The 27,690-nt window shown below is 47.6% G+C and overlaps 2 protein-coding genes across 8 annotated transcripts; one reads left to right on the forward strand and one right to left on the reverse strand.

The window, feature by feature from the left end:
• Positions 1–7,521: 7,521 nt before the first annotated feature.
• On the forward strand, positions 7,522–10,304 carry Avpr2 (arginine vasopressin receptor 2). Of its 5 annotated transcripts, none has more exons than XM_021187604.2 (4): positions 7,522–7,588; positions 7,802–7,995; positions 8,520–9,404; positions 9,565–10,304. In XM_021187604.2, the coding sequence occupies exons 2-4, from the start codon at positions 7,971–7,973 to the stop codon at positions 9,768–9,770; spliced, it is 1,116 nt and encodes a 371-aa protein (XP_021043263.1). In that variant the 5' UTR covers positions 7,522–7,588; positions 7,802–7,970; the 3' UTR covers positions 9,771–10,304. The 5 variants fall into 5 exon arrangements, with proteins under 5 accessions (XP_021043263.1, XP_029390230.1, XP_021043264.1 ...); XM_029534370.1 differs by having other exon boundaries at positions 8,523–9,404; XM_021187605.2 differs by having other exon boundaries at positions 8,523–9,316.
• Arhgap4 (Rho GTPase activating protein 4) lies at positions 10,234–26,960 on the reverse strand. 3 transcript variants are annotated; one of them, XM_021187600.1, is made up of 22 exons: positions 26,825–26,960; positions 22,349–22,556; positions 22,109–22,271; positions 21,830–21,892; positions 21,325–21,537; positions 20,036–20,164; positions 19,704–19,925; positions 16,200–16,301; positions 15,843–16,034; positions 15,664–15,748; positions 15,410–15,437; positions 15,221–15,323; positions 14,059–14,119; positions 13,896–13,973; positions 13,681–13,815; positions 13,480–13,585; positions 13,156–13,389; positions 13,008–13,081; positions 12,741–12,924; positions 12,321–12,413; positions 11,876–11,975; positions 10,234–10,857 (listed from the first exon to the last, which is right to left on the reverse strand). In XM_021187600.1, exons 1-22 carry the CDS (start codon positions 26,889–26,891, stop codon positions 10,624–10,626), a joined length of 2,874 nt encoding a protein of 957 aa, XP_021043259.1. In that variant the 5' UTR covers positions 26,892–26,960; the 3' UTR covers positions 10,234–10,623. The 3 variants fall into 3 exon arrangements, with proteins under 3 accessions (XP_021043259.1, XP_029390229.1, XP_029390228.1); XM_029534369.1 differs by having other exon boundaries at positions 10,428–10,857; positions 21,325–21,567; positions 26,825–26,906; XM_029534368.1 differs by lacking the exon at positions 11,876–11,975 and having other exon boundaries at positions 10,685–10,857; positions 26,825–26,906.
• Positions 26,961–27,690: the final 730 nt, after the last annotated feature.

Below are 27,690 nucleotides of genomic sequence, written 5' to 3' on the forward strand. Positions count from 1 at the left end.
TCAGAAATCTGCCTGCCTCTGCCTCCCGAGTGCTGAGATTAAAGGCATGCGCCACCACACCAGACTTAAAAACTTATTTTTAATCATGTGGTGTGTATGGGTGCTGGTGCCTAAAGGGGTAAGTGTCCCCTGGGATCTAGAATTATAAGCAGTTATGAATTGCTTGATAAAGATGCTGGAAGAATTGCATATGTTCTTAGCTTCTGAGTCATCTCTCTCTAGCCTCTGTGTTTTTGTTTGGTTTTATATTTACTATCCTGCCTCACCTTTTCCAGTACTGGGATTAAAGACATGTGCTGTCATGCCCACTTTAGTTTGATGAGTTTTTGATACTTAATATTGTGGCCACCACCAAAATCAAGCTTCAGAACATTTCCATTACCTCCTCATATTCTCCCAAGTTCTTTTACAGATATCCACTCCCTACATGCTCTGGCCCCTGACTTCCACTGATCTGTGTGCTATCTTTTCTAGAATTCTTTTTAAATGGAATCATACAGTATTTTTGTTCTTTTATGTAGCTTAATTCACAAAGCATAGCTTTTGAGATTAACCACCCCAGCCACCTACTACCCTCCCCTGTGTGTGTGTGCATGTGTCAGTGTGTGTGTGTGTGTGTGTGGGTGTGTGTGTGTGTGTGTGTGTGTATGTATGTGTGTGTGTTTTCAGTTCCCTTATATCTCTGAATAATAGTCCAATATTTGAATGTGTCATAATGTATTTAGCTGTTTACTCATTGAAGTATTTCAGTTGCTTCCAGCTTTTGGCAATCATGAATGAAGATGCTTTAAATAACTATTTATAGGATTTTGTGAGGTCATAAATTTTCATTTGTCTAGGATGGCTACCTAGTATTGAGATGCTGGATTGGATAGTAAATTTATATTGTAGTTGATCCAATTTAAACTTAACCCTGACTAGCTTACAAATGAATGAGAATCAGACCATAGTTGTTTTATTTGGCTTTGACAATTAATTGAGGGTAACCCCTAATTTACTTTTCTTTTTTCTTTTTAAAAAAATTTATTTATTTTATGTACATGAGTACACTGTAGCTGACTTCAGACATACCAGAATGGGGCATCAGATCCCATTACAGATGGTTGTGATCCACTATGTGGTTGCTAGGGATTGAACTCCGGACCATCTGGAAGAGCAGACAGTGCTCTTAACCACTGAGCCATCTCTCCAGCCCTAATTTCCTTTTCTAACTGCTTGCCTGGCTACTTCCCATTGATATATCCCAAATGCTTGCCATTTCTCCTGACTATGTGCTCATGGTTCATCTCTTCTCATGGCAGCTTCCTCCTCTTTCTGTGTCCTTTCTTCTCTCACCTGGCTCTGTAACCCCCAACCAGGTAATCAAAAACCTTCAATCCCTCCAGTAATTGGCTGTAGCCATTGTTATTTAACTAACAGTTTTGTTTTGTGTTGTTTTGTCTTTTTGTTTTTTTGAGACAGGATTTCTCTGTGTATCCCTGGCTGTCCTGGAACTCACTCTGTAGACCATACTGGCCTCGAACTCAGGAATCTGCCTGATTCAAGGGCAGCCCCAGGTATATAAAATAATTGAACTCGGCCTGTCCTACATGAGATCCTGTCTAAAAACAAAGCTGGAGAGATGGCTCAGCAGTTAAGAGCACTTACTGCTCTTCCACAGGATTTAAATTCAGTTTCTAATAACCACATCAGAGTTCACAACTCTCCTCCAGGAGATCAGATTTCTTCTGGCCTTTGCAGACACCTGCACTGACCCTGCCCCCCTCCTTCCCCTCCCCTCCCCTCCCCCTCTCCCTCTCTCTCTAAAATGTAAATAATCTTCCATTAAATAAATTAATAAAGAGGCTGAGAGCAAACCCAAGTACACTCTCTTGGTCATCTTGGATTAAATATGGTTTCTCCTTGTTTTGTAGAAGTTACTGTAGCTATTTTACTACCCTAAATTCTTATTTATTAATGGGGTTTTTTTGAGACAGGGTTTCTCTGTGTAACAGCTTGGTTGTCCTGGAATTCACTCTGTAGACTAGGCTGGCCTTGAACTCACAAAGATCTGTCTGTCTCTGCCTCCAGAGTGCTGAGATTAAAGGTATGCACCACCACTGCCTCATGACATGCATTTTCTTTCTTTCTTTCTTTCTTTCTTTCTTTCTTTCTTTCTTTCTTTCTTTCTTTCTTTCTTTCTTTCTTTTTTTTTTTGTTTTTTTTGTTTTTTTTGTTTTTTGTTTTTTTTTTTTGAGACAGGGTTTCTCTGTATAGCCCTGGCTGTCCTGGAACTCACTTTGTAGACCAGGCTGGCCTCGAACTCAGAAGTCCACCTGCCTCTGCCTCCTGAGTGCTGGGATTAAAGGCCTGCGCCACCACGCCCGGCTCATAACATGCATTCTTAACAAAGTGTGAAGTTAATCAATATCTCAACTATGGTGGTTATAATGTAGGTCTACAAATTCCCTGATATTCCTCTCTCAAAAGGTGGCACCCAGGTATGTCAGTATATGCCTGTAATCCCAGCAATCTGGAGGTTGGGACAGGAAAATTACAACATCGGAAGTCAACCTAGGCTGCATAAGGAGCCTAGTCTGTAAAAACAAAGAGAAGTGGTTGTAGCGAAACTCGAAACTCGGTGTTAGCTCAAGACACCCCAAGACCAAGTTCTCAGCACAAAGGATCTTTATTTTCCCCAGAGGGACAGAGAACAGGGAGTGAAAGACAAGACAGGAGATAGAGGAGAAGGTAGAAGGGGAAGGAAACATGGGAGAGGGTTAAGATGTATATGTCCTGGAATTAGGGGTGGACAAGGACTGCCCTGGATAGAGAGGAGACACACGTGGCACATAGGCAAAGAGAAGTTCATAAAGGTAAAATGGGAAACCCTGTGTTAGGATGAGGTGTTTAATTTTAATTAGGCATGTTAATTAGGTGAGCCAATGGGGGTTTTGATCACTGGACTTCAATACTTTGAAGGCTGGACCTTGGTAGTCAGCCTCAGGAAGAGGAAGTGGCCAATAAGGAGGAAATAGACATTGATTACTAGCTTTAGGAATGTAACGTAGTGGTTTTTAGCAAGGCAAAGGGAATGGAAGATAAGGGCAAGGCCTGCCAGAGCCATGATCACCATGCTGGAGGGGACTAGTATCCCTTCAGTGATGATGTGGCTTAGTTATTAGAGTTCTTGTCTATTTTGCAGAAGGTACAAGTTTCAATCCCCAGTACTTTTTTTGTTGTTGTTGTTGTTTGAGACAGGATTTCTCTGTAGCCCTGGCTGTCCTGGAACTCACTCTGTAGACCAGGCTGGCCTCGAACTCAGAAATCCACCTGCCTCTGCCTCCCAAGTACTGGGATTTAAGGCGTGTACCACCACACCCGGATCTTCTTTTTTCTTTTTTTAAGATTTATTTACTTATTATCTGTAAGTACACTTTAGCTGTCTTCAGACACTCCAGAAGAGGGAGTCAGATCTCATTATGGGTGGCTGTGAGCCACCATGTGGTTGCTGGGATTTGAACTCAGGACCGAGGGAAGAACAGTCAGTGTTCTTAACCATTGAGCCATCTCTCCAGCCCTCCCCAGTACTTTTTGAACCTAATATTGTAGGGCATGCCTATAATCCTAGCACTCAGGCTATGAAGGCAATAGGAAAAAAGTTCTAGGCCATCCTTGGCTACATATTAAGTTCAAGGTCAACTATTGGATATAGGAGACCCTGTTTCAAAAGACAAACCAAGAAAAGAAAGGGAAGTTTGTGCCCCTGTATGTGTATAGTATATATCTTTAGAGACTTGTTTTCTATAGTTATGTGAGGAAGGGTTTCTAGGTTTCTAATTTGTTACACAGTCAGAAAGCAAGGAAGATTCTGAAGTGTTGGTCAACCCCTCTCCTATCCTGGAATCTCCCTTTGCATCTCAGAGGTGAAAGGCTCATACTTCCTTCTCCTCAGAGCTTTCCCTGCTCATTACATTCCACATAGCCTCTGTCTTGTCTTCACACAACTACTACTCTGTGTTCATTGCAAAATTCTGCATAAAGCTATTCTCTAGCCTCTGGCTCACACTAGACAAATTCAGCCTCTCCTTGGAATGTCAAAAGAAGCCTGAAACCACTATCCTGAACACTTCTCCAGGTCCTGGGATGTTCTATTCTTGATCAGGAGGGACGGAAAATTAGTACCTTCTTCATCTTTCTCAGTTTGGCTTTCATTGCCACATACCATCAGCCCTGTGTCAGTGATTCATGTCCCAAACAACATCCCAACCTTTTGGTTTCTTCAGCATTTTTGTTCTTCCAACACTATTCTCTCTCTCTCTCTCTCTCTCTCTCTCTCTCTCTCTCTCTCTCTCTCTCTCTCTCTCTCTTTCAAAAGAAAAAAACATTTGAGCCAAGGGTGGTGGCGCACGCCTTTAATCTCAGCACTCGGGAGGCAGAGGCAAGTGGATTTCTGAGTTCGAGGCCAGCCTGGTCTACAGAGTGAGTTCCAGGACAGCCAGGACTGCACAGAAAAATCCTGTCTCAAAAAAAAAAAAAAAAAAAACAACAAAAAAACATTTTAGGGTCCAGCATGGTTGCACACACCCTTAATCCCAGCACTTGAAAGGCATAAGCAGGGCTGGTGAGATGGCTCAGTGGGTAAGAGCACCCGACTGCTCTTCCGAAGGTCTGGAATTCAAATCCCAGCAACCACATGGTGGCTCATAACCATCCATAACAAGATCTGACACCCTCTTCTTGAGTGTCTGAAGACAGCTACAGTGTACTTACATATAATAAATAAATAAATATTAAAAAAAAAAGAAAGGCATATAAGCAGTTGGATCTCTGAGTTTGAAATTCTACAGAGAAAAAGTCCCGGACCCTTCCTTTATTTTACAACCAAATGTAAGGTCAGTAGTTTTGTACTACAACTATCCTGCGTTGCTAGACTGTCTTGGTGTTTGAAGACAGGGTTTCTCTATGTAGCAGCCCTGGCTGTCCTGGTACTCACATTGTAGACCAGACTAGTTGAACTCACAGACATCTGCCTGCCTCTGCCTCCCCAGTGTTGGGATTAAAATTGAGCATCACCACAACTTGGTACATCCATAGTTTCTATACTTCATTCTTTGGTTTTGCTTTTTCAAAACAGGGTTTACCTGTGTAATACCCCAGGACAGGAACATGTGAACTCACTCTGTAGACCAAGCTGGTTTCAAATTAACAGAGATTCATTCACCTGCTTCCTAAATGCTGGGATTAAAGGCATGTGCCACTATACCCAGCATCTTCTTACTGTTTTTTATTTGAGATGGGCTCTCTTACTAAGTTGTCAAGCTGGCCTTGAACTTTTGTTTTTTGTTTTTTTGTTTGTTTGGTTGGTTCTTGAGGCAGGGTTCCTCTGTATAGCCCTGGCTGCCCTGGAACTCACTCTGTAGACCAGGCTGGCCTTGAACTCATAAATCCGCCTACCTCTGCCTCCCAAGTGCTGGGATTAAAAGCATGTGCCACCACGCCTGGCGTTGGTGCATGTTTTTAATCCCAGCAGAAGGCAGAAGCAGATGGATCTCTGTGGTTTCAGGATTTGAGTCTCTCTGTCTCAACAAACAAACAAACAACAAGGCATGGTGATGTATCCCTGTAATGCCTGGGAGGTATAAACAGATGGATACGAGTAGTGTCTATAACACTTGGGAGGTAGAAGCAGATGGATCTCTGTGAGGTCAAGACCAGCCTGGTCTACATAGTGAGTTTTGGGACAACCAGGGTTATGTAAAGAGAACCCATCTCAAAAACATACAAAACAAAACAACAAAGTAAAGCATGCTGCTACATATAATCCTAGCACTTGGGAAATAGAGGGTGTGCAAATTTGAGGCCAGCTTAATTTACTTAGGGAGTTCCAGGCTTACCAGGAGACCTTATCTTAAAAACAGAAAAACCCAAAAGAAAAAAAAAAGAAAAAAAAAAAAAAAGAAAAACCCAAAGGACGCCCCCCCCTCCCAAGCAGTATATATGTGTGTGATGGTGTATATATGTGCAGTATATATTGGGTGATGTGTACCTCTGTGTAGCATATGTGGGATGTGGAGGTCTGAGCTACATAGTGTGTGTGCACCCCGTGTCTATTCTACCCCAAGGGGCTAGGAGGGGCTGGAGCCTACCAGACTCTCTGGGCAGAAAGACACCTTGACTGTTGGCAAGATTCCTGGTCCTGGCCGGGCGGTGGTGGTGCAGGCCTTTAATCCCAGCACTTGGGAGGCAGAGGCAGGCGGATTTCTTAGTTTGAGGCCAGCCTGGTGTACAGAGTGAGTTCCAGGACAGCCAGAGCTACATAGAAACCCTACCTCGAAAACCCACAAAATTCCTGGTCCATCGAAGTGTTGTTTTAGTTGCTAGCCTTGCAGGTCAAGAGGAGAAAACAGACAAGGAGAAAAGGAGCTTGGCCTTGGATGGATGAGCAGGGTACAGCCTGGGACTAGACCAAGTTAACTTGAACAGATATGGAGCCATAAAAGGAAAAGGAGCTGGTGAGTAACAGGTGACAGGAGTCGGGAGTGTGCGGGAGAGCGGGACCTAAACATCTGGGTCCTTAAGCTCTCTACTCTCACATTCTTTCACATGGAAACTTGGACCCCTAAGCTTGCTGTTAGTGTACAAATGTATGAATCTTCATGTTGTGTGAACATGTATGTTTGTATGAAGCAGGTAAGGCAGGTAAGCATACTAGAGATAAATCTGAAAGCTTTCCTCCTGAGGCAAGTGATTGTAGGTGGGGCATAAGGAAGAGGGTGGGGATGCTTCAGTCTCCTACAGGTCCCTGGGGGAGAAAGTTGGATCACAAAGGAACTTGTTTAGCCCTGGCCTAACCCCCACTCCACCCCACCCCTTCCCTTCCTGTCCCTCATCTCCAGATAGCCAATCTTATTTGAGAAGGGGCTTGAAATGAACCTGAGGGGTTCTATCATCTCCAGGCTGTTTGTTAGCTCTCCATTGCCAGGGGACAAAGACAAAAGAAGTATAGCTTGGATAAGGGAGGTAAAGATTTGCCATGAAAAAAGTAGGGATTCTGGGTCAGCCTGAGACTGGACCAAGCTAACTTAAACAGACAGGGAGCCATAAAAGGAAAAGGAGCTTGTGAGTTACAGGTGACAGGGGTCGGGAGTGTGTGGGAAAGAGGGACCTAAACATCTGGGTTGTTAAGCTATTTCCAGCCTCAGTTTCCCCCTCAGGAGATGAGGTGCTGCACTAGTTTCCCACAGCACTGCTATACCATATGTTCTAGAAAGGTGAACCTGTGGAATAGGAGGAGGCAGGATGGAAGTTGCTGGTGAGTTAAGCTTGGGATTGGACTTGAGGGGGATGGTCCTGTGAAATAACCAAGGAAGCTTGAGGCAGGAAAGGAATTTGGAGGCTAGGAACTTACTTCCTGGTAGACAGAGGAAGGAGGCCAGGGGAGGTGTAAGGCTAGGGGTGGTGCGTGAGGGAAAGGAGGGGGGAAGTCTCCTGTGCAGGTCATTCCCTGAGGCTGGTTGGGGCGGGGCCAACAATGGAGAACAGATCTGAGCACTGGGCCACCTTCACGCTGCTGCCCAGGTGCCCAGAAGCCCAAGAGCCGAAGCAGGTAAGGGGCTACAAAAGAGCTCTGAGACACACACTTGGTCTGTCTTGTCCTGTCTTTATCCCTGCAATGGTGGTCTATCCAAGATGCTGTCTGGACAGGAGGACCTTATTGTTTAGCTCTGATCCCTAATCACCAGTCTGGTTATTGTGAGCTGCCTGGATGGAACTGGGCTTTGTGTGTTTGTTCTGACTGTTCTTTATATTCCCTGCCCAGGCCTAAATGCAGGCTGGACCTCCATCCTGTGAGCACACCTACGGAAAGGCACCTGCCTCCTGGCATCTCTGTCTGGTGCAGAGACCCTGGGCAGTGGGGCTGGCCCCTTGAGTGGAGACTAAGTTGGCCTCCTGTGACAGGTGTGCCAGTCATCATCAGCTACCCCACCATGATCCTGGTGTCTACCATGTCTGGTAAGTAAGGTTCCAGCCATTCAGCTCTTAACACCCCTGACATGGATGAGCTAGGTGGGCTAGGTGGATTTGATGAAGCTAAGAAGGCCCTTTTTTTTTTCTTTTTTTGGCTTTTCGAGACAGGATTTCTCTGTATAGCCCTGGCTGTCCTGGAACTCACTTTGTAGACCAGGCTGGCCCCGAACTCAGAAATCCGTCTACCTCTGCCTCCCGAGTGCTGGGATTAAAGGTGTGCGCCACCGTGCCTGGCAGAAGGCCCTTTTTCTAAAGACCTATTTCCCTTTCTTGTTAACTGGTGGGCTGTCAGGAGGGGTTGGTTAAAGGGCAGGTACTATCTGCCTTCCAAACCAAACACTTCCTTAGGAGACCCCTCTGTTGGGAACCAAGAAATAGGCAGTAAGACTGACAAGGGTTTAAGGTGCCAGCTGCACAAGCTACACCATCCCTGGTATTGGAACATCCTCATTCTGGGGAGCCTAAACAGCACCCTACTAACTTGTCCTTTGTCCCTCACCCTTGCCCAGCAGTGCCTGGGGCCCTTTTGTCCCCTAGCTCTCCCAGCAACAGCAGCCAGGAGGAGCTACTGGATGACCGAGACCCACTGTTAGTCCGGGCTGAACTGGCCCTGCTATCTACAATTTTTGTGGCTGTGGCCTTGAGCAATGGCCTAGTGCTTGGGGCCCTAATACGACGGGGTCGGCGTGGACGCTGGGCACCCATGCATGTCTTCATCAGTCATTTGTGCCTAGCTGACCTGGCTGTGGCTCTGTTTCAAGTGCTGCCCCAGCTGGCTTGGGATGCCACTGACCGCTTCCATGGTCCTGATGCCCTGTGTCGGGCCGTCAAGTACCTGCAGATGGTGGGCATGTATGCCTCTTCCTACATGATCCTGGCCATGACACTAGACCGCCACCGCGCCATCTGCCGCCCTATGCTGGCATACCGCCATGGAGGTGGGGCTCGCTGGAACAGGCCAGTGCTGGTGGCCTGGGCCTTCTCACTCCTTCTCAGTCTGCCTCAGCTCTTCATCTTTGCTCAACGTGATGTGGGAAATGGCAGTGGGGTGTTTGATTGCTGGGCCCGATTTGCAGAGCCATGGGGCCTTCGTGCCTATGTCACCTGGATCGCCTTGATGGTGTTTGTGGCACCTGCCCTAGGCATTGCTGCCTGCCAGGTTCTTATCTTCCGGGAGATACATGCCAGTCTGGTGCCAGGGCCACCTGAGAGGGCAGGGAGGCGCCGCAGAGGACACCGGACAGGAAGTCCCAGCGAGGGAGCCCATGTGTCAGCAGCCATGGCCAAGACCGTGAGGATGACACTGGTGATTGTGATTGTCTACGTGCTGTGCTGGGCACCCTTCTTCCTTGTGCAGCTGTGGGCAGCGTGGGATCCAGAAGCTCCTCTGGAAAGTGGGTGTGGGTGTGACTAAGGCTGGGTGTGGGGGAGGTAAGGGGCTTCCCCAACACATTGAGATACTCTACTTGCTACCTTTATGCATGTGGTGTCCCTGTGGCTTGCTAATGTGAGCAAGGGACACCCTGGTTCCAGCCTGGTCTCTCTTCTTCATAGGACCGCCCTTTGTGTTGCTCATGCTGCTGGCTAGCCTTAACAGCTGTACCAACCCCTGGATCTATGCTTCCTTCAGTAGCAGTGTCTCCTCGGAGTTGCGTAGCCTGCTTTGCTGTGCTCAGAGGCACACCACACACAGCCTGGGTCCTCAAGATGAGTCCTGTGCCACAGCCAGCTCCTCTCTGATGAAGGATACACCCTCCTGAGTAGTTACTGGGCTCTTTCTATTCAAAAACCCATTGTAGCTTAGCTGACTATCTAGGGTTGGCCCTGGGAGTACCAAAAAAGGGTACCTTGGTTATCCTTGATCCTCCCTAGGTGACATTGTCCCCAGGTATACAAGAAGGAAGGGTGTAAAGAAACCTTAACATTGGCTCCTTTGTTGCCAGACATGGGAAGCAACTGACACAGATGGCTCAAGGTATAGGAGGAGAATAGGCAACAGAGGTGCTTGTGCTTCCTATACTGGCGAGTACTCTGCAGGTGAGGAAGACTCCCAGGATAGGACTAATAGACCTTCCTGTCATTCCTCCCTATGTGTGTCTCCCTAATAAAAGTTGCAGTTCATTTTCCACATGGAAAAAATTTCCTTGGACCAGGTATATAGTGGGCACAGAAGCTGAAATACAAAGATTCCCACACCCATAGATATACCTATGTTCAGGAACCTGTGATATAAGCAACCAAGACTGCATTTTTGAGAGCAGGTCCCCAGGTGAAAATAAATAGGTCCATGTCAACCTTCTGTCTTGGCATCTGGCCTCTAGCAGTGCAGGCTCTGGGAGTTGCGCCGCACCCTACCTGTTCAGTGCCCCCAAAACAGCACAGCAACAAAACAGCACAACAACACAACAACAACAGCAACCAGCACATGGGTCTTTATGAATTATTGCCACTTCCATATTTCACAGCCACAACCCAAGGCTTCAGAGCAAAGGCACAAGAGGAGAGCGTTTCCAGCCTTTGCTACCTCCCAAGAGTCCTAGAACAGGGCTGAGGTGAAGCAATAGGCTTAGGTGGAATGGTGGGCTTGGTGGTGGTTGATGGAGGTAAGCTGCCTCAGACTGACTTGCGAGTTGAATCTGGACCCTGGGGATGGGAGGTTGAGGATGAAATTGGAGCCCCAGGTCCCTGGGAGAAGACTTTGTTTTTGCTGAAGCTGCTGCAGGCCAGGGGCGTCAGATTTTGAGTTCCTAGACTGGGGGAGGCTGTAGATGCTAACCCATGGCCCTGGCGGACAGCAGTCTTTCCCAAGAGCTCCTTAAATACAGAATCCATGTTCTGTGCCACAGCCTAGCAGAAAGGAAAAACAGAGTGCCCTGTGAGTTTCTGCCAATCTCCAAAATAAGGCCTTGGCTACAATACCATAACTAGGCCAGGCTAACCCCCCTTTCCAGGGGTCATGGGAGGGACCAGTTGAGCCTACAGACCACCTTCCCCACTCCATTACACCTTCCCCACTCCATTACACCTTCCCCACTCCATTACACCTTCCTTCCTCTAGTCACTTTCAGTGTTACTTGTGGGATAGTAACTTCTTGGTCTTGTTCTGGAGGGTGGGGGCGGCTCTGATCCCTGGGTTCCCCCTCTTTCCACCCCTACTTTTTCTCTGGCTGACATCACAGCTTCTATCCATGGCTTCTGATGCTGTAAACATACAAGGGACTCCTGGGTCAGTGTTTTCCCTTGGGTCTCCCAGCTGCTGTGTGTTTACCAACCTGCTCTAGGATCCTTAGGCCTAGGATTGGGACCATTCTTCCTAAGACTTAGTAACAGTCTTCAGGGTTTTACTGCTCAGTCCATAGGGGCTTAAAGAACCCACTGTATAAAGGGGACTCCTTAAGTTGTACCACTCATCAGAGCCTTGTTTTGAGATTACTTTGTTTCCTCAGCCAGATGCCCCTCCTCCTTCCCCACCATTTGTCCTCTCACCTTACTCTACCTATTTTGCTAAGCACCTAGCCTAGCTCTAGGTGCCAGCCTTTAAGTTTGTCCTGGAGCTCCTTGCCCATATCAGCCTAAACAGTCTGGCTTCTCTCTAGCTCAAGAATGTTGTGAGTCCCATACCACAGCTGGGCTCATGATCTGCCCTCTCATCTCTGCCTCTGTGCTCCTACCCCTGTCCCTGCCACCCTGTCTCTTTCCCCTTGTCCCCATGTTCCTTCCTAAATTGTGACTTGACTTGCATGTCTGGTAACAGGTGGTAAATGGGACCAAGGAGAGTAGGAGCAATGAGCCTCACCTTGGGGAGAGCAAAGAACATGTAGAAAAGGCGCCCCCTGCTGGCCCCATAGCCAGTCCTGGCTTTTACCTTATCCATTTCCACATGTCGCTCAGGGGAGGTAGGGACTAAACAGGGTCGTCTGTGCCCAGAGGGGCCCAAAGCCTCAGATGGGGTGCCTAGTTCCGGCCTACAAGGCAGAGATAAAAAGATTGGCAATGGCCCTAGGAAATCCTTGACCCAAGCTGGCAGTGCCCATCTTAGATATAGTCAAGGAAAAAGATGAGCCTCCATAGTCCTCAAACTTTTCTAGAACCTCTCCAAGTCACAAAAAGGCTGACTCTGTTCTATCTACACTAAGTGACTTTTATGCGACAACTCCTCCAATCCCATGTGACTAAAGCCTGAGCCCACACCCTCAAGCTTAACAGTGTAGTTAGCCTCTGGCCCACCATGCCTGCTGCTTCTAACAGCACACGAGGCAAGTAGAACCCTCTGAGGAGTTTTCCCAAAGGCCTGTCTTCACCTGGCTTACCGGTTGGTAAACTCCAAGGTCAGGAAGCTCTCTGGATGGCTCACAGATTCTCCCATGGCCTGTAGTCCTGAACCAGCCATCTGCTTCTTATCCCTGAGCAAGGAAAAGACTGGCTTACTTTGGACTCTTTCCTGGCTGGAGCTTGGAGGCCAATGGCCCCTGCCTCAATCAAAGGAGTTGAGAATGATTGTTCTTGAGCCCAACTTAGACCCAAAATCTCTGGCTTGGGATTGGGGAGGGCAGCAACCTGGGTTATAACAAGTCTTGTTTGAGATGTCTTAATGACAGCAGCTACTTCCAGAAGGAAGAAAGCCTGAAGATCTATACTCAGTAGGAGCTAAAAAGCAACCATGAATACCACAGCTCAGGAGATCCAAGGCAGATACAATGGGACCCTTCCTAGGGCTATAGCTCACTCACCCCTCAGAAAGTGTGATGTACTTATGGGGAATGAGCCCCTGCACACCAGCATGCTCCCCTCGCCACCAGTCACTTGATGCCCGAGCATACAATCGCAGTACATCCCCTCGCTGGAATGTCAGCTCCTGGGCCGTGCGGCCAGTGTAGGCAAAGCAGGCCACAGCCTCCACAACTCCCTCCTGGTCTATGGGAAAGAGAGGGTCTGGATGAGAGTAGAGTGGTTACACAGGAAAAAGATGGGGTACAGTCTCCCTGTTCCTTTCTCACCATCCTCCTGAGCTGTGGTCCCAGTTTTCAACTCCAGCTCTGGCTCCCCAACGAGGGTCTCCAACTGGCTATCCCTGATGTTTCAAGCAAAGTAAGGCAAACTTGCCTCCACTAGACTCCCTCTCTCCCAAGAAGCCCCCAAGCATACCCCAGGCAGCTGGCAGAAGGTGATGCCATGCATTTCTCATAGATGGGGCCTGGCAGCATGGCTGGGGGTGGGAAAACCCGTGCTGGTTGCAGGATAAGGGTCTGGACCAGCTGGTTCACTCGGCCTTGCAAGGCTACAGGGTCTTGCCCAGCAGGCACAGGCAACAGTGTGGGCCCAAAACATACAGCCAGGTTGTAGGAGTCCATCATGTTCTCATCACTGTACTGGGTCAGGCTGGGGAAACACACAAATCACAGGCAGGGAACTCCAGCACTAGTGACCCCTCCAATCCCAACAGTCAACTGGATCCCCAGAAATACTCACTGGTTGAGGAAGGTGAAGAGATATCGTAGGACCACTAGCACAGGTCTGGGTAGTCTGAATAGCAGATGGCTCACAGGCTCCACCCGCTCACCCACAACTTCTAGTTCTATGGCCAAGGCAGCCCAAGAGAGCAGACTGAGTAAAGCTGTATCCAATAGCACTAAGGGGTGGCTCTCCTACCTAGCTGGCCTCGGAGCTCACCTGCTGAAGCCAGCAGCTCATTAAACATGTCCAAGGGGAAGAGTGGGGGCTCCAGGCTCCGAAAGTACAGCTTTAGTACCCCAGCCACTGAGTCTAGGTCATGGGCAGTACAGCCTTTCACCAGAGGGTCCTCCCCTGTGGAGAGTAACATGCTAAAATGAGGAGGCTACTTGTGCCTACTGAAGCCACTGCCACATTTGTCCATCAGTCCTCACCTCTTTCAAAGGCATCTCGGATCTCCGAGATCCTGGCCTGGGCACCCGATACCCGGAAAATGCCTTCATGTTGCAGGCCTGTGGAGGACAAGGAGCTGACAGGCAGAATCCCTTTCTCCACAAATACCCAGTGCCAGCATGGCAGAAGATAAGCTACACTTACCATTGAGGTTAATGAAGCGAATACAGCTCTCCACCACAAGGGGCACAGGTCGGCCTGAGCTCTGGGGACAGAGAACACATTTATTTCACTAGGATATAGCAAGACCCCTTATTATTCTATCACTTTTCTCCTAATAGTGTTACAGTGGAGTTTATTGGAATTTCTGTGAAGAAACTGATTTGCTGGTGCCATTAACATGGCATTTTACCTTTTTTTTTTTTTTTGCAAATTGTTACAAGTGTAATAAGGTAATCAAAATCCAGATGTTGACCTTCAAAGAGCACTGCAAAACTAAAATTTTTGAGACAGTGTTTCTCTGTGTAGCCCTGTCTGTCCTGGAACTCACTCTGTAGACCAGGCTGGCCTCGAACTCAGAAATCCGCCTGCCTCTGCCTCCCAATAAATGTCTGATTCTTATGAATGCTCTAAGTACATGACACATTTGCAAATGATGCTGCGTTTTTTTTTCCCTTCCTCCCCTTTGAGATAGCCCCTCATTAATCCCAGGTTGGCCTAAAACTTGCTATGTAACTGAGGCTAGCCTTGATCTTCTGATTATCCACTCCCAAAGTGCTAGGATTACAGGCTGCACCACCATAACCTAGTTCTTTCAGATCTCAGCTGCATTCCTTTTTTATTTTCTGTTTAGAATTGCCAAAATTTGGGCCAGAAGTATGGCCTATAAGCATCTTGTGCTGATCCTAATCATAGAGGAGAACTCTCAACATCTCATCTCTAAAAGTGTTAGAGCCCCAGGTTTTCTGAGTTCCTTAAGTGTTTCCTTTAAAACTGGATATGGTGACATACCCTTTAATCCCAACACTTGGGAGGCAGAGGCAGGCTGATCTCTGCGAGTTTGAGGGCAGACTGGTCTACAGAGTGAGACTCTGTTTCAAAAAACAAGAAGCAAAGGCAAACAACAATAGGAAACAAACAAAAAAACAGAGTTTCCTTTCATTGGTAGAGGCCACTAGGAAGCACAGAGAGACCTCAGCAAGGCTGGTGATAGCTTGCACAGGAAGGAACACCTGAGCTCCACCCAGGGAGATTAGGACTAGAAAACACTGAGATTAGGCAGTTGCTTAGGCCACCCAAGCTGGAGAAAGACAAGAAGGGACAGGAATGGTCTCTAATGAGCTGGAGTGTAGAACAAAACAAGTACCTGGATAAACTTCTCCAGATCACCTCCAAAAAGTCTCTGGTTATACTGGGATCTAGGATGGGGGGGGTGACTCTTGTGGAATTTTCCCTCTATGCACTGGGACCTGAGAAGAATGGGAACCAGAGTTGTGCAGCAAGAACAGGGGAGTTGGGGACCTGTGAATAGGCCAGCACCCCATGAAGGACTCACCAAGACGTCTCTTGTTTTTCCTTGTTACCTGGAGAGGAGAAAATATTGGCTTGTCTCTCAGGCTGGAAAGCTTCAATAAACCCCAGAGAGAAGAGGCTTAGACTGGAAGCTCAGGATAATCCAATGACCTACACAGGGTTAGTTCCTGCATGCCAAACAACCTCTCTGGTCAGAGAGGAGCATGGGCTAGATCAGGGGGATGAGGAAAGGGAAGCTTTGGGCCCCAGAGAGGGTATGCCTGGAATAGGACCCACCTTGTTGTATGGCCTCCTGGAGCTTTTCATGCTTGGCCTGCAGCTTGGCAAGGATGCTCCGGCCACTCAGATACTCCTGCAGCTTCTGGGAAACCCAAAGAGCCCCTAATTTCAACCTCATCTCAGCCCCCTTTCTCTATGCTGCCCTTTGTGGCCCTGTCCCACCTGTCCAGCCCCACCGTAATATAGAAGGTTTCTGTCTCCTGGTGCTGGTTCCGTCTACGGCCTGTCTGTCGGGTGCCTGGGTCCGAGCTTGTAGACTTGAGGGACTCAGTGGAGGGGCTGGCCTGCAAACAGTCCAGTATATCCCCATCCTCTGATGCCACCACCTCTAGCAGAGCCTGAAGTGTTGCCTTCAGTGTCTTATTCACCTGAGGGGACAGTGCCAGGGCAGTAAGTCGGGACAGTATGGGAGGAACAAAGTCTAAATCTTCAGAAAGACGAAAGCTATTGCCAGCTAGAAAGGAACTGTCAGGGCAGCTGAAGCTGAGAGAAAACTCTAGGGCCTGTCCCCATCCCAGGCTGAGCCATCATGCCTCTTCTGTCTCAATGGTCTTTTGGTCCAGGCGACTCTGGATGTTTTGAGCTCTGGGCAAAATCTCATCCCGAAGTTCCATCTCAATCTGGATCTCAGCCACCTGTAGCAGATAGTACCAGGGACTGAGGACTAGGTCAGAGCACAGAACTCAGGACACATTTCTGTTGCTTGCCTCTAACTCCTGAGTGCTAGGATGACAGGCATTCACCACCATGCCAGGTTTATGGACTGCTAGGATAGAATTAAAGGATTAGAGCATGCACCCTACCAACTGAATTACAGTTTCAGCTAAGAATATAATTTGTATCATCAGTAAGCCTCAAATACCAATTCAAAGGAACACATAAAATATGCGTCATGTGAAAAAAGAAACCAGTCAGTGGTGTCGGGCATATGCCTTTAATCCCAGTGCTCTGGAGGCAGAGGCAGAGGCAGGAGGATTTCTAAGTGTGAAGCCATCCTCCTCTACAGAGCTAGTTCCTAGGACAGCCAAATCTACACAGAGAAGCCCTGTTGCCCTCCATGCCCCCCCACACACGAGTAAGGAAGGAAAAATATGAGCTAGTCCCTACAAGACAAATGCTGTATAAGGCCACTACTGGGAAAGTCCTTTATGTGTCAGTGCCAAGTTCACAGAGATAGCAGAGTGGTGGGTTCCAAAAGCTGAAAGGACGGGAATGCAATCCTAAGTAGTTATTTGGGACAAATGGGAGGGAAAGTGGATGGGGAGGGTGGGAAGAGGGGAACCTGATCTGGTATTGGGTTAGGGAAAAGGACTGAAGCCTTGAGGGCCAACAGAAACAATGTAACCAGGCAACTTCGGGAAACAGGAGGTTGGGGGTCCCTCCAGAATGCACCAGAGACCTGGGAGGTGAGAGACTCCCAAGACACAATGGTAGGAACCTTAGATGAAATGCCTGACAGTAGGGAGAGGGAACTTACAGAGCCCACCTCCAGCAGGAAGACAGGGCATCAAGTGAGGGATAGGGTTGTTATCCCACAGTCACACCTCTGACCCATAATTGTTTCTGTCTGAAAGAATTACAGGGATGGAAATGGAGAGGAACCCGAGGAAAAGAAGATCCAGCAACAGGCCCAAAGTGGGATCCAGCTCAAGGGGAGGCCCCAAGGCCTGACACTATCACTGAGGCTATGGGGAGCTCACAAAAAGGGACCTATCATGACTGCCCTCTGAAAGACCCAACAAGCAACTGAAAGAATCAGAAGCAGACATTTGCACCCAACCAATGGACAGAAGCAGCTGACCCTTGTTGTTGAATTAGGGAAGGGTGAAAGAAGCTAAGGAGAAGGGCAATCCTGTAGCAGGACCAGCAGTCTAATTAATCTAGACCCTCAAGATCTCTCTAATACTGGACCACCAAACAGGCAGCATATACCAGCTGATATGAGGCCCCCAACACATATACAGTAGAGGACTCTCAGGTCTGTGTTCAATCAGAGATGAAACACCTAACCCTCAAGAGACTGGAGGCCTCAGGGAGTTTAGAGGTCAGGTGGGGTGGGGGCTGGGAGAATCCACGTGGAGACAGGGTAGGGTGGGGAGGAGGTGTGGGATGTGGTGCAGACAGAGGGTGGATGGTGGGGCGGGTGAAAGAATATGGAGTGTAAAAAAATAAAATAAAATTTAAAAAGAAAAAGAAAATAGACAGAGTGACAGCCCCATAGAAATGTAAATGTACTTTAACAGCACTGAACTTTGCACTTGAAAATATCAGAAATAATAAATTTTATTTTATTTTTGGTTTTTTGAGACAGGGTTTCTCTGTGTAGACCTGGCTGTCCTGGAACTCACTCTGTAGACCAGGCTGGCCTCGAACTCAGAAATTCGCCTGCCTCTGCCTCCCAAGTGCTGGGATTAAAGGTGTGTGCCACCACTGCCCAGCATAAATTTTATTTTATTTTATTATTTATTTTTCTCTTTATAAATTTTTTTATCAATTAAAAAAAAGTGATATATTGGGCTAGAAAGCTGGTTTAGCAGTTAAGAGCAGTTGCTGTTCACCCAAAGGACCTGAGTTCAGTTTCCAGCACCCATGTTAGGCGGCTCACAACCACCTGTAACTCTAGTTCCAGGTGATCTACTACCCTCTGATCTTCACAGGTACCCACACACATGTGACATTATATATATTTACACATACATAATTTAAATTTTTAAAAATAATGATCTATTTAAAAGCAGACATAGTGGAGGCTGAAGAGATAGCCCAGTGTTTAAAAGTGATTACTCCTTTTGCAGAAGAACACAGAAAAGTTTGGTTCCCAGCAAACAGGCAGCGTATAACCACTTGTAATCCAGCTCCAAGATATCCAATGCCCTCTTCTGACTTCTGTAGGCACTTGTATACATATGCATACACAGACACACACAGACACACACAGACACACACACACACACACACACACACAGACTTATTTCTGTCTGCCTCTAACTCCCAGTGCTGGGACTAAAGGTGTGCACCATCACTGCCCATTAGCGAATTTAATTTTTTAATATTTATTTATTTATTATATTTGAGCACACTGTAGCTGTCTCAGACACTCCAGAAAAGGGCGTCAGATCTCATTACGGATGGTTGTGAGCCACCATGTGGTTGCTGGGATTTGAACTCAGGTCCTTTGGAAGAGCAGTCAGCGCTCTTAACTGCTGAGCCATCTCACCAGCCCCGTGAATTTATTTTTAATTCAGCAAAGAGTTGGAAGAGATTTCAAAAAGAAATCTTTAATAGAGTTGGGAAACAGAAAAAAATTAGTCAGTCAACCTGTGAAATCTAAGTACAAGGTAGGTTGTGGAGAGTAGAAGGAAGAGGATATCAAAGGAACCCAAGAGCCTCAAAAGCAGACAAGTACACTCATTGCTTAGCACCACGAGGGAAAATGGATCCCCAAGGCAAAGCATCACGGAATTTTACATCACAGGAGAAAGACTATCCTAAAAGCTCCTGGGATGAGTACAGACATCTAATTAGAAATTATGCTACATGCTGAATTTCTTCCCAAGTGTTTGTTATGAAATTTTTTGCTGTTGTCAGTTTGTCTGTTTTTAGACAGGTTTTTACTCAGAAGTCTAAGCTGGTGATTTCACTATGTAGCCCAGGCTATCCTTAAACTTAGGATAATTCTCCAGTCTTAGTTTTCTCAGTACTAGGATAACAGGCATGGATTGTCATACATGGTTAAGAACAGTTTTCAATGTACAGTATATGGACAGTCATAGTGAACATTTGGACTGTTGTGGTTGCACTGTGTTTGAGGGCAGCCCTGTGAGTGAGCTGCCACAGAAAACTGTTCTAATGGACCAGACTCTATGGAATGAAGGACTGAGAAAAAAGAATTTTCAGCATCCTGGAATTTGTTTCGTTTAGGGAAATGTAAATTATGTGACTGACTCACAGTAGCATGAAGTCCAGAGACCATGAAACCCTTTGAAATGCTTGGTCCTGAAGGGTAGCAGTTGTGGGTGTAATAAACTAACCCTCACCTCATCATCTTCATGGGGCTGGTAGTCAAAACGTAGAGGGGGACAGAAGGCCATGGCATGAACCTCAAGCACCTTGGCCTTGTCCCCTGGAGGATCCAAGGCCTCCAGAGCCTCTTCCAGGCTGCCTAAGCCCTGCATCTGGGAGGTTTGGGTGCGGCTCTCAGCAGCTGTGTAGCTCCGGAGGGCCTGCTCCAGGGCCAAGTGGAAACCTGTGTCACAGCACTGGGAAGAAGCAAGCAGACACTGTTGTGGCCCTGGAACCAGAGTCAAGGACTCCAAGCTTTTAAGCTTCAGTTACTATAGCCCCACCTGCTTGCCCACACAAAACTCACATCCATGAGGTCCAAGATATCGTGTAAGTAGTAGTTGCTGATGGCGGCATTGACACTGGCCAGGCTGAGCAGGTACTCATTTCGGGCCTTGGTGCACTTAAGTTTATGCTCCAAGTACTTGGCCTGACGCTGCTCAAGACACCAAGGCACACCAGGGTTACTCACTTAGAGACCACTCTTATCTCCATATTTTCTCATTCCCTCCACAGACAAGCATGCCCAATGTGCCGCAGGGATTAAGTTCATGCTTAATATACGAACTTCTTTACTCTGCCATACACCAACCCTTGGTGCATTCAGTGTTCTGCCTTACTGTGCAGTCTCCCACTCAATCCCTATAACCTATCTTGACTCCTTAGCTTTTCACAGGCTACTTTTGATCTCTAGGCAAGGGCTGATCCCCCCTCCCTGCCACCCACTGCCCTTGCCTCTGTTTGAGTCCCCAACATGCCTCACTGTCATTCTCCAAAGTGGAATCAGGTCACATGGAAACAGATGATTAAGTAAAAGGCATTCATATGCAGACCCCATGATGAAGATAAGAGCTAGGAGGATGTATGACAAAGCCACTTGGGCTCTACATAGGGATGACACAGAACAAAAGTCATTGTCCTCAACCCCACTTAGCTGGAGCCTCCCCACTCTTTCCCAAGGGGTCCGCTTGAATGCTTCTTCTTGAGGAATGGCACCCAGTCACTCATGCTGAGTTCTTTTTTTTGTTGTTGTTGTTGTTTTTGTTTTTCGAGACAGGGTTTCTCTGTATGGTCCTGGCTGTCCTGGAACTCACTCTGTACACCAGGCTGGCCTCAAACTCAGAAATCCACCAGCCTCTGCCTACCAAGTGCTGGGATTAAAGGCATGCACCACCACCGCCCGGCTCATCCTGAGTTCTTGTGTCCCTAAAACCTTAGAAGCTAGCAGGAAAAAGTTCTCTGGGCTTAGAGTACTATAGCTCTCTGCTTCTGCAAGACTGTGGGACAAGCTTGGAGCATGATGTGATAGAATCATCTGTCATGACCCTGTGGTTGTCTTTCCCCATCTTTTAGGTCTGTTGAAACATCTGTAACCTAATGCTGCCATTGTCTTTCTATATCTCAGAGCCTTCAGGTCTGACCAGGAAAGGGAAGGAAGAAGAACCTTGCTGGAGGCCTATGACTCTTCCCCTACTCTTTTTTGCTCCAGGGACAGCCAAGCTGGGAAACCAAGCTGTCCTTTGTAAGGACAAAGGCCAGGGGCCAGAGCTATCAGAGATGGACAGAGACAGGAGGCCCATGGCCTTCTAGGCCCACCTTCTCCACTAGCCGCCCTCCTTTCTTGAGAGAGCTCTTTCGGTGGGGCCCTGTCTCAATGGTGGTGGTAGTAGTGGTGGTGGTGGCAGAGGTAGTAGTGGTAGTGGATAAGGCACTCCTGCCTGACCGCTTTTCCTCTTGCCGCTCCGCTTCCCGAAGTTTAGTCTCAGCATTCATGCTCTCCAAGTGGTACAGGTGGTACATCTTCTTGGTCTGCGGGGAAGCCCAGGCAAAGTAGCCCTGCTGAAGGTCATAACTAAGAAGAGTCCCTCAGTCCCACTTAGCACCCCCAAGATTCAGATCTGAGACTTGGGCCATTTCACCTAAGTATGTTGTTATTTAACTACTCTGTTCTCAGAGCATAGAGGGGCCCATGCCTGTTGCCCCCCAGACTCAAGACTCAGGTCTCCCATGAGCATCCATTTTTTTTGAGCCTGATTGGGAGATGCAATGGCTTGGAGCTGTTCCTGCTTCCTGTTGTCAGTAGACAGTAGGTCCTGCTTACTGTCTGGAGTTCTGAGACCATTTCCAGGAGTTCATCCTGCAACTGCTGCACCAGGTCCTTGCTCTAGAGATGAAGGGCAATGTGTGACCATAGCATTCCTCTACTTAATGCCTCCCACCATCCTGTGACAACTCATCCCACCCCAGATTGGTATGAGACGACCTTGGACTACAATCTCCACCTGGCCTCCCATGCTGCTCAACCACACATAGATCCCCATGTGTTCCCCCCCACACACACCATCCCTGGTTAGATTCTGAGGCCTTCCACAGACCCTACCTTTTTGACAATACGTCCCACATCCTCGCTGATGTGACTTAGGCGCTGTGCCAGGGGCCCAGCCAGCACCTCACTGAGGGCAGCACTTTCCCGACTCTGCTGCCTAGTGTGTTCCAGCAGCACAGCCCAGCAGTGCAAGGGTGACAGGAGAGTTGGCTCCTTCCTGTAGCAGAGGAGAACTCAGACCAAGGAGCCTAGGTCTCAGGACCTGCAAGGCACTACTGCTAGTGTGGTACCTACCGGAAGCTTTGCTGCTCCCGGCTGCTGCCCCCAAGGCGACCACTGCGGCTAGTAAAGCGTTCAGCCAACTTGTCCAGGCCCCGAGAATACTCCAGTTCTACCTCTGCCCGGCGCCGCATGAACTCAGCTAGCTCCTGCAGCAAATCCCGCCGAAGCTCTCCCTGAAGCTCCAGGCAATGAAGCTGCTCACTCAACTGCCAGCGCATATCTGCAAGGGGACCTCGGTTCAGGGCGGGCAGACATGTGAGCCGTGAACCAATCAGACCAGAAAGAGGTAGGAGATCCAGAGACAGACAACCTGTCTAAACCAAAGGTTCCCTGGCACCTGACTGAGCTAAAAACTAGAGCAAAGAACAGAAGTGTGCACTTGGGAAGGGCCCTAAGGCAGAAAACTCTGTGCTGTGGTTTCTGTACAGACACAAGAAGCTGCTCAGGGGCAGGACTGCTGTGGTACTCCACCAAGCCTGGAGAGACTTCAGACCAGGTCAAACCTGTTCCATATTAAGAGTAGTGCCAAGTGTTGATAAGTGAAGGGACAGAAGGGTCTGGACTAAGTTTCTGCCTGTTGTTTCCACTGACAGTTACCCACCCCAAGACTTTTCCCTCTATCTTACAGGGGAGTCATAGCTGGTGGCCCCACACTACCACAGGGCTTTTGACATCATATCTCTGGCCTGATTTGGCAATACTTCTTACCTCACCCATATCTAAAGCAAAAGCTGCCTAACCTGCAAGCTCTAGCACTACTGTGTCCCCATCTCCCAGACCAAGGGCCCAGATGAGCACCACAGCCCTCACCCCATTACATAGAATACATAAGGCACACTGTCTTGGCTTCTGGTAAACAGGATATAAACAGACAGGTCTTCAACTATATCCTCAGAACAGAACATTACTTGATTTCTTCATTTAGTGGAATGTGATTTTGTATCTATTTCATTCCAGGCATATTCTAGACACAGTCCCTGTTCCTCTGGAGCAGGGACCATAGTGGGAGACAGATAGCATGGGAAAAGAGCCATGGTAGAATGACCAGGAGCAATGGGTACTTCTAAGATGGACACATGGGCCAAGTGTAGTAGTGCACTATAATCCCAATACTCAAGAAGTAGAAGCAAGAATATCAAAAAAAAAAAAAAAAGAATATCAAAATTCAAGATCATCTTTGGCTACAATGTGAGTTTGAGGTTATTCTAGGCTACACAAGACACTGCCTTTTAAAAAAGTATACAAGGGGCTGGAAAGATGGCTCAGCAGTTAAGAGCACCTCTTCCAGCGGTCCTGAGTTCAATTCCCAGCAACCATATGGTGGCTCACAACCATCTATAAGTTCTGATGCCCTCTTCTGGCATGCAGGTGTACATGCAGATAGAACACTCATCCATGAAATAAATAACAGAACTGCACAGAGAAACCCTGTCTCGAAAAACAATGCGAGAGAGAGAGAGAGAGAGAGAGAGAGAGAGAGAGAAAGAAGAAAAAATAATTTTTTAAAAATTATACACAAAGCAAGGGGGAAGAATCTGGGAGGGGAGCATATGACCTAAAGCTTGTGGTCTAGAATTCTCATCTGGATGCCCAAGGAGAAATAAGCCAAACAGTGGTCTCATTTCATTTCCAGGGTCCCTCTAGCTACTGTATAGAGCCCAAGGAGCAGCTGCTACATTTCACTTGTCTAAGGAAAAGATGGTGGGCATTGGGACTAGAGAGCCAGTCTGAAAGGCAAGACCCAGGAGTATCTATTCAAAGAAACCCACTGTAAAGAGATCAGAATGGGTGGACTTCTATCCTGACAGTGACTTTCCTGGAGTTATGAGATGAAAAGCCTTGTTAGGTATTTCCTATCCAGACCTCCCATCTCCCTATCTGATTTCCTTTCTCAATATGTCCTCTGCCTATTCTCAGACTCTACTCTATGGTGATAATGACTTCTTTTCTTGAGTTCAAATGCTCCAGATCCAGCTGCATGCATGGCCTACTCATCAGCCTTTTATACCACCCACTGGACTCCCTTGGGGGTGGATTTTGGGAATCACCTTTAACCAGGTCATTGAAATTGCTAAATTTCCACTAAGGGGGACAAGTTAGGGAGATGGGAACTGGTGTGTATGTATGTAAACTCCTAACACCGAAGCTAATGCAAAACAGAGCCCACAATACCAAGTGTTACTGCCACCAGTCTCCTGTCTCCGAAGTGGGCTGTGCCAGCCACTTACTAGTATGAGTGCTAAGGGTGCTGATTTCTATCAGGGGAATCTCCATTAAATGAGAATAACAGGGTTTAAAGAATGGCAATTTAAGTTCAAGTAGAGTCCCAAGAGGACCCAACAGACCCTTCCTCACAGTTCCTGTCCTGTGTTCCAGAAGGGATGTGCTTGCTACTCAGGGAGTGAACTATTACAGCTGTACAATGCTAAGTGCACCAGCAGATCACACTATTGGGTAGATTTTCCAGTAACAGCAATAGCACTTCTGGTTCTGAACATGCACACCAGCTGGTGTCAAAGAGCTATAGATTACAAGCCAATTGCATCTGAGGTCCACAGAAGGCAGGAAACTGCTGTTCCAAGACTCCAGGTTGTAGCAGAGCTTTCAGATCTCAGCTCAAAAAACCCTGATCTCCAACCAAGCTCTGGCCCTTGCCTAGCCTCAGTGTGCTCTTGGAACCTTGGTTGTCCTTTGTAGTGGCTATTATCATACATGAAATCAGCTGTGCACTAGGTTGTTTACTATTTTTCTCTCCTCAGACCTGTGAACCTCAGAAGGGCAAGGACTGCTTCTCTCCTATACAATAAGGTATTCCCAGAGTCTACAGCAAAATAGATGTAGTAAAAAAAAAAATCTGGGTGTGATGGCATATACTTGTCATCCTAGCCCTGGAAGTTTGAGGTAGAGTTCCAGGCCAGCCTGAATAAAATAATGAATTCAATACTGTCCTGCTGTACATACCAAGCTCCAATCCTACTCACCCAAACAAATTAACAGTTGACAAAAAAGAGTGAGAAATCCTGCATATTTGCATTGCAAAGCTGGGACCCAGGCCCCTCTAGTACTTCCTGTGAGCCAGGCATTCACTCTCACTTCTGCTGACCAGCAGAGCAGAATACATGTCCTCCAAACCACGACTATGCTGAGCTTTTAGAAATTAGAGTGCCAAAACAGTGCCCCTGTTCCAGCATAATTGGAAGACTTTCTTTTGAGGGAGATTGGTGAGAAATAATAGCCACAAAGGCTAAACACCCTGAGTGAGCAAGGGCCATTTAAAAGATATTCTAGGGCCAAACTCCAGTTTCTCTTGATGGGAACTAACTGGCCTGTGTTTGTTGACTGAAGACATTTCAAGGTCCTTAGGCTTCAGGACATTTTGAGGAAGTAGGATGGAATCATTGTCTCCATCTGCTGGCTCATCCTCTGCAATCGCCTCAAGCTGCCTCTGGACACCAAGATGAGGAGGACTAGGTCAGACTTTCAAAAGGCAGGTATGCTTTCCACTATAACAGCAACACATCATGAAGATACACTTTGTTATAAATTGCTTGCACCAAATAAGTACATTGGAATTTCATCTACAGGTTGGAAAACTCCAAGGATCATATCATTTCTTGTCTTATGAGTCATTGTGTTCTGTGATAGATAAGTCACTGTGTTTGTATCCAGAGTCTTTGGAAATAGGAAGAGAGTCAAGATATCTGGAGGCAACAAGAAAGTGGGGGTGGGGGTGAGGGAGGTTAGACACTGCCTCCTTTCCTGTGCAAGAGTTACCTACCACACCCTGAAGAAATGAAGCTGTCAGCAAAGAACTCACAAAGTTCATTTGCATGTGATTTGCATAGAAGTGTTTGCCCAAAACCAGAGGTCTAATAGCCTAAGGCTGTTAAGTCATCCCAGTTGAATTTCTCTAACCTATATTCAGTCTCCTAGGCTGACCCAAGACCAACCACCCTAAACCTTCAAGCTAACACAGTGCCAAAGGAAAGTGAAGGTGCTAAAAATTCATAGATTCTAGTGGTGTTAAGTAGGTTGTGACTTAGAGAGAAAATTTTTAATTATGTGTCTGTAAATATAATAGTTTAGGTTTCTAAAATGTACAAATTTATAAGAGTTAATTAGTTATGTACAGAATCCTTCTTAAATTCTAGTAAATAAAATTGTTTGCATGGTATCAAGAAAAAAAAAAGAGTGAGGTGTCAGGCTACCAACAAAGTCATGGTGGCCCATTATACTCCAGCTAGAAAGCCACCCTCTCAGTCTGTCCTTCCCTCAGGCTACCACAGTCATTGCTGCCTGAGTGAGCAACAGGCGACCCAAGTTGGCTAAGGAGGCGAGAGAGGGAGGGCATGGGCAGGCAGTTGAGGCCAAACAGGCTTCAAGAAGCAGGGCTTGGGCTCCCTTCTCCACCATCCTCCAGGGGTATCTGAGATCAGCAGCGGACACTTGGGGTCTCTGCTGTAAACCAGAACTAAAGCACCCTCTCACCTTTGACCTGTGCGTCATACTCGGGTTGTAGCCCCCGCTCCCGCCGCAACTTCCCGTGCGCCGCCATGGCCGAAGGCCGTTCGCGACTTCAAGTCCCAACGCTCCCAGGAGGAAAGGAGGCCAGACCGCCAAGCGCAGGGACCAGGGGCGCCAAGGCCAGCACCCTCTGCGGGTTCCGCCCCGCCAGCCCCGCCCCCAGCACAGTCCCAGGAGAGGCGGGGCGACTTGGACCTGGCACTGCCCGGGTGGGCCTCTGAAAGACTAGGCACCCCTTTTTAGGCTCATCTCTCTTGAGAAAAGTTGCTCCTCTACCTAGATCACCTTGAGCCCAAAGTGTCAACATAAAGCAGCAATACAAGAGAACCTCAACATGTCTGGGACCACCTGCTGCTGTTCCTCATTATCTGCAGAATCCTATCTGTGGTTCCCAGTGTCAGGCAACACCCCTATGGCCACTAGCCCTCAATACTAATGGACAATGGCACCATAGCTGCTCCAGGCTCAAGACTACACCTAGATGGTCTGCCTCTGAAGCCTTCCTGGACATCAGATGCCACCCTCCTTCCAGAGTCATAGCCCAGAGTTCAGACAGCTGAATGGGAAGTTCCCCAGAGAACTGTAGGCCTGTGTTCCCCCTGGGCCCCCTGAGGGGGAGGGAGCAGGGTTCAGTTACAGTTCCCCTTCTACTCAGCCCCAAAGGAAAGAACTAGCCTCATTTCCCCATAGGTAGCTACCACTTCCTGCTGCCGGAAGAGACTCTTTTTGTCTCTTTTCCCTTCCATCTTGCACCTGCAGGGACCTATACCAGTGGGAGCTTTGAACCAGCCTGGAAACAACTCCTATTGCCTCCTTGATCCAAGGATGAT

Source organism: Mus pahari, chromosome X (genome assembly GCF_900095145.1).
Source record: "Mus pahari chromosome X, PAHARI_EIJ_v1.1, whole genome shotgun sequence".
NCBI classification, from domain to species: Eukaryota; Metazoa; Chordata; class Mammalia; order Rodentia; family Muridae; genus Mus; species Mus pahari.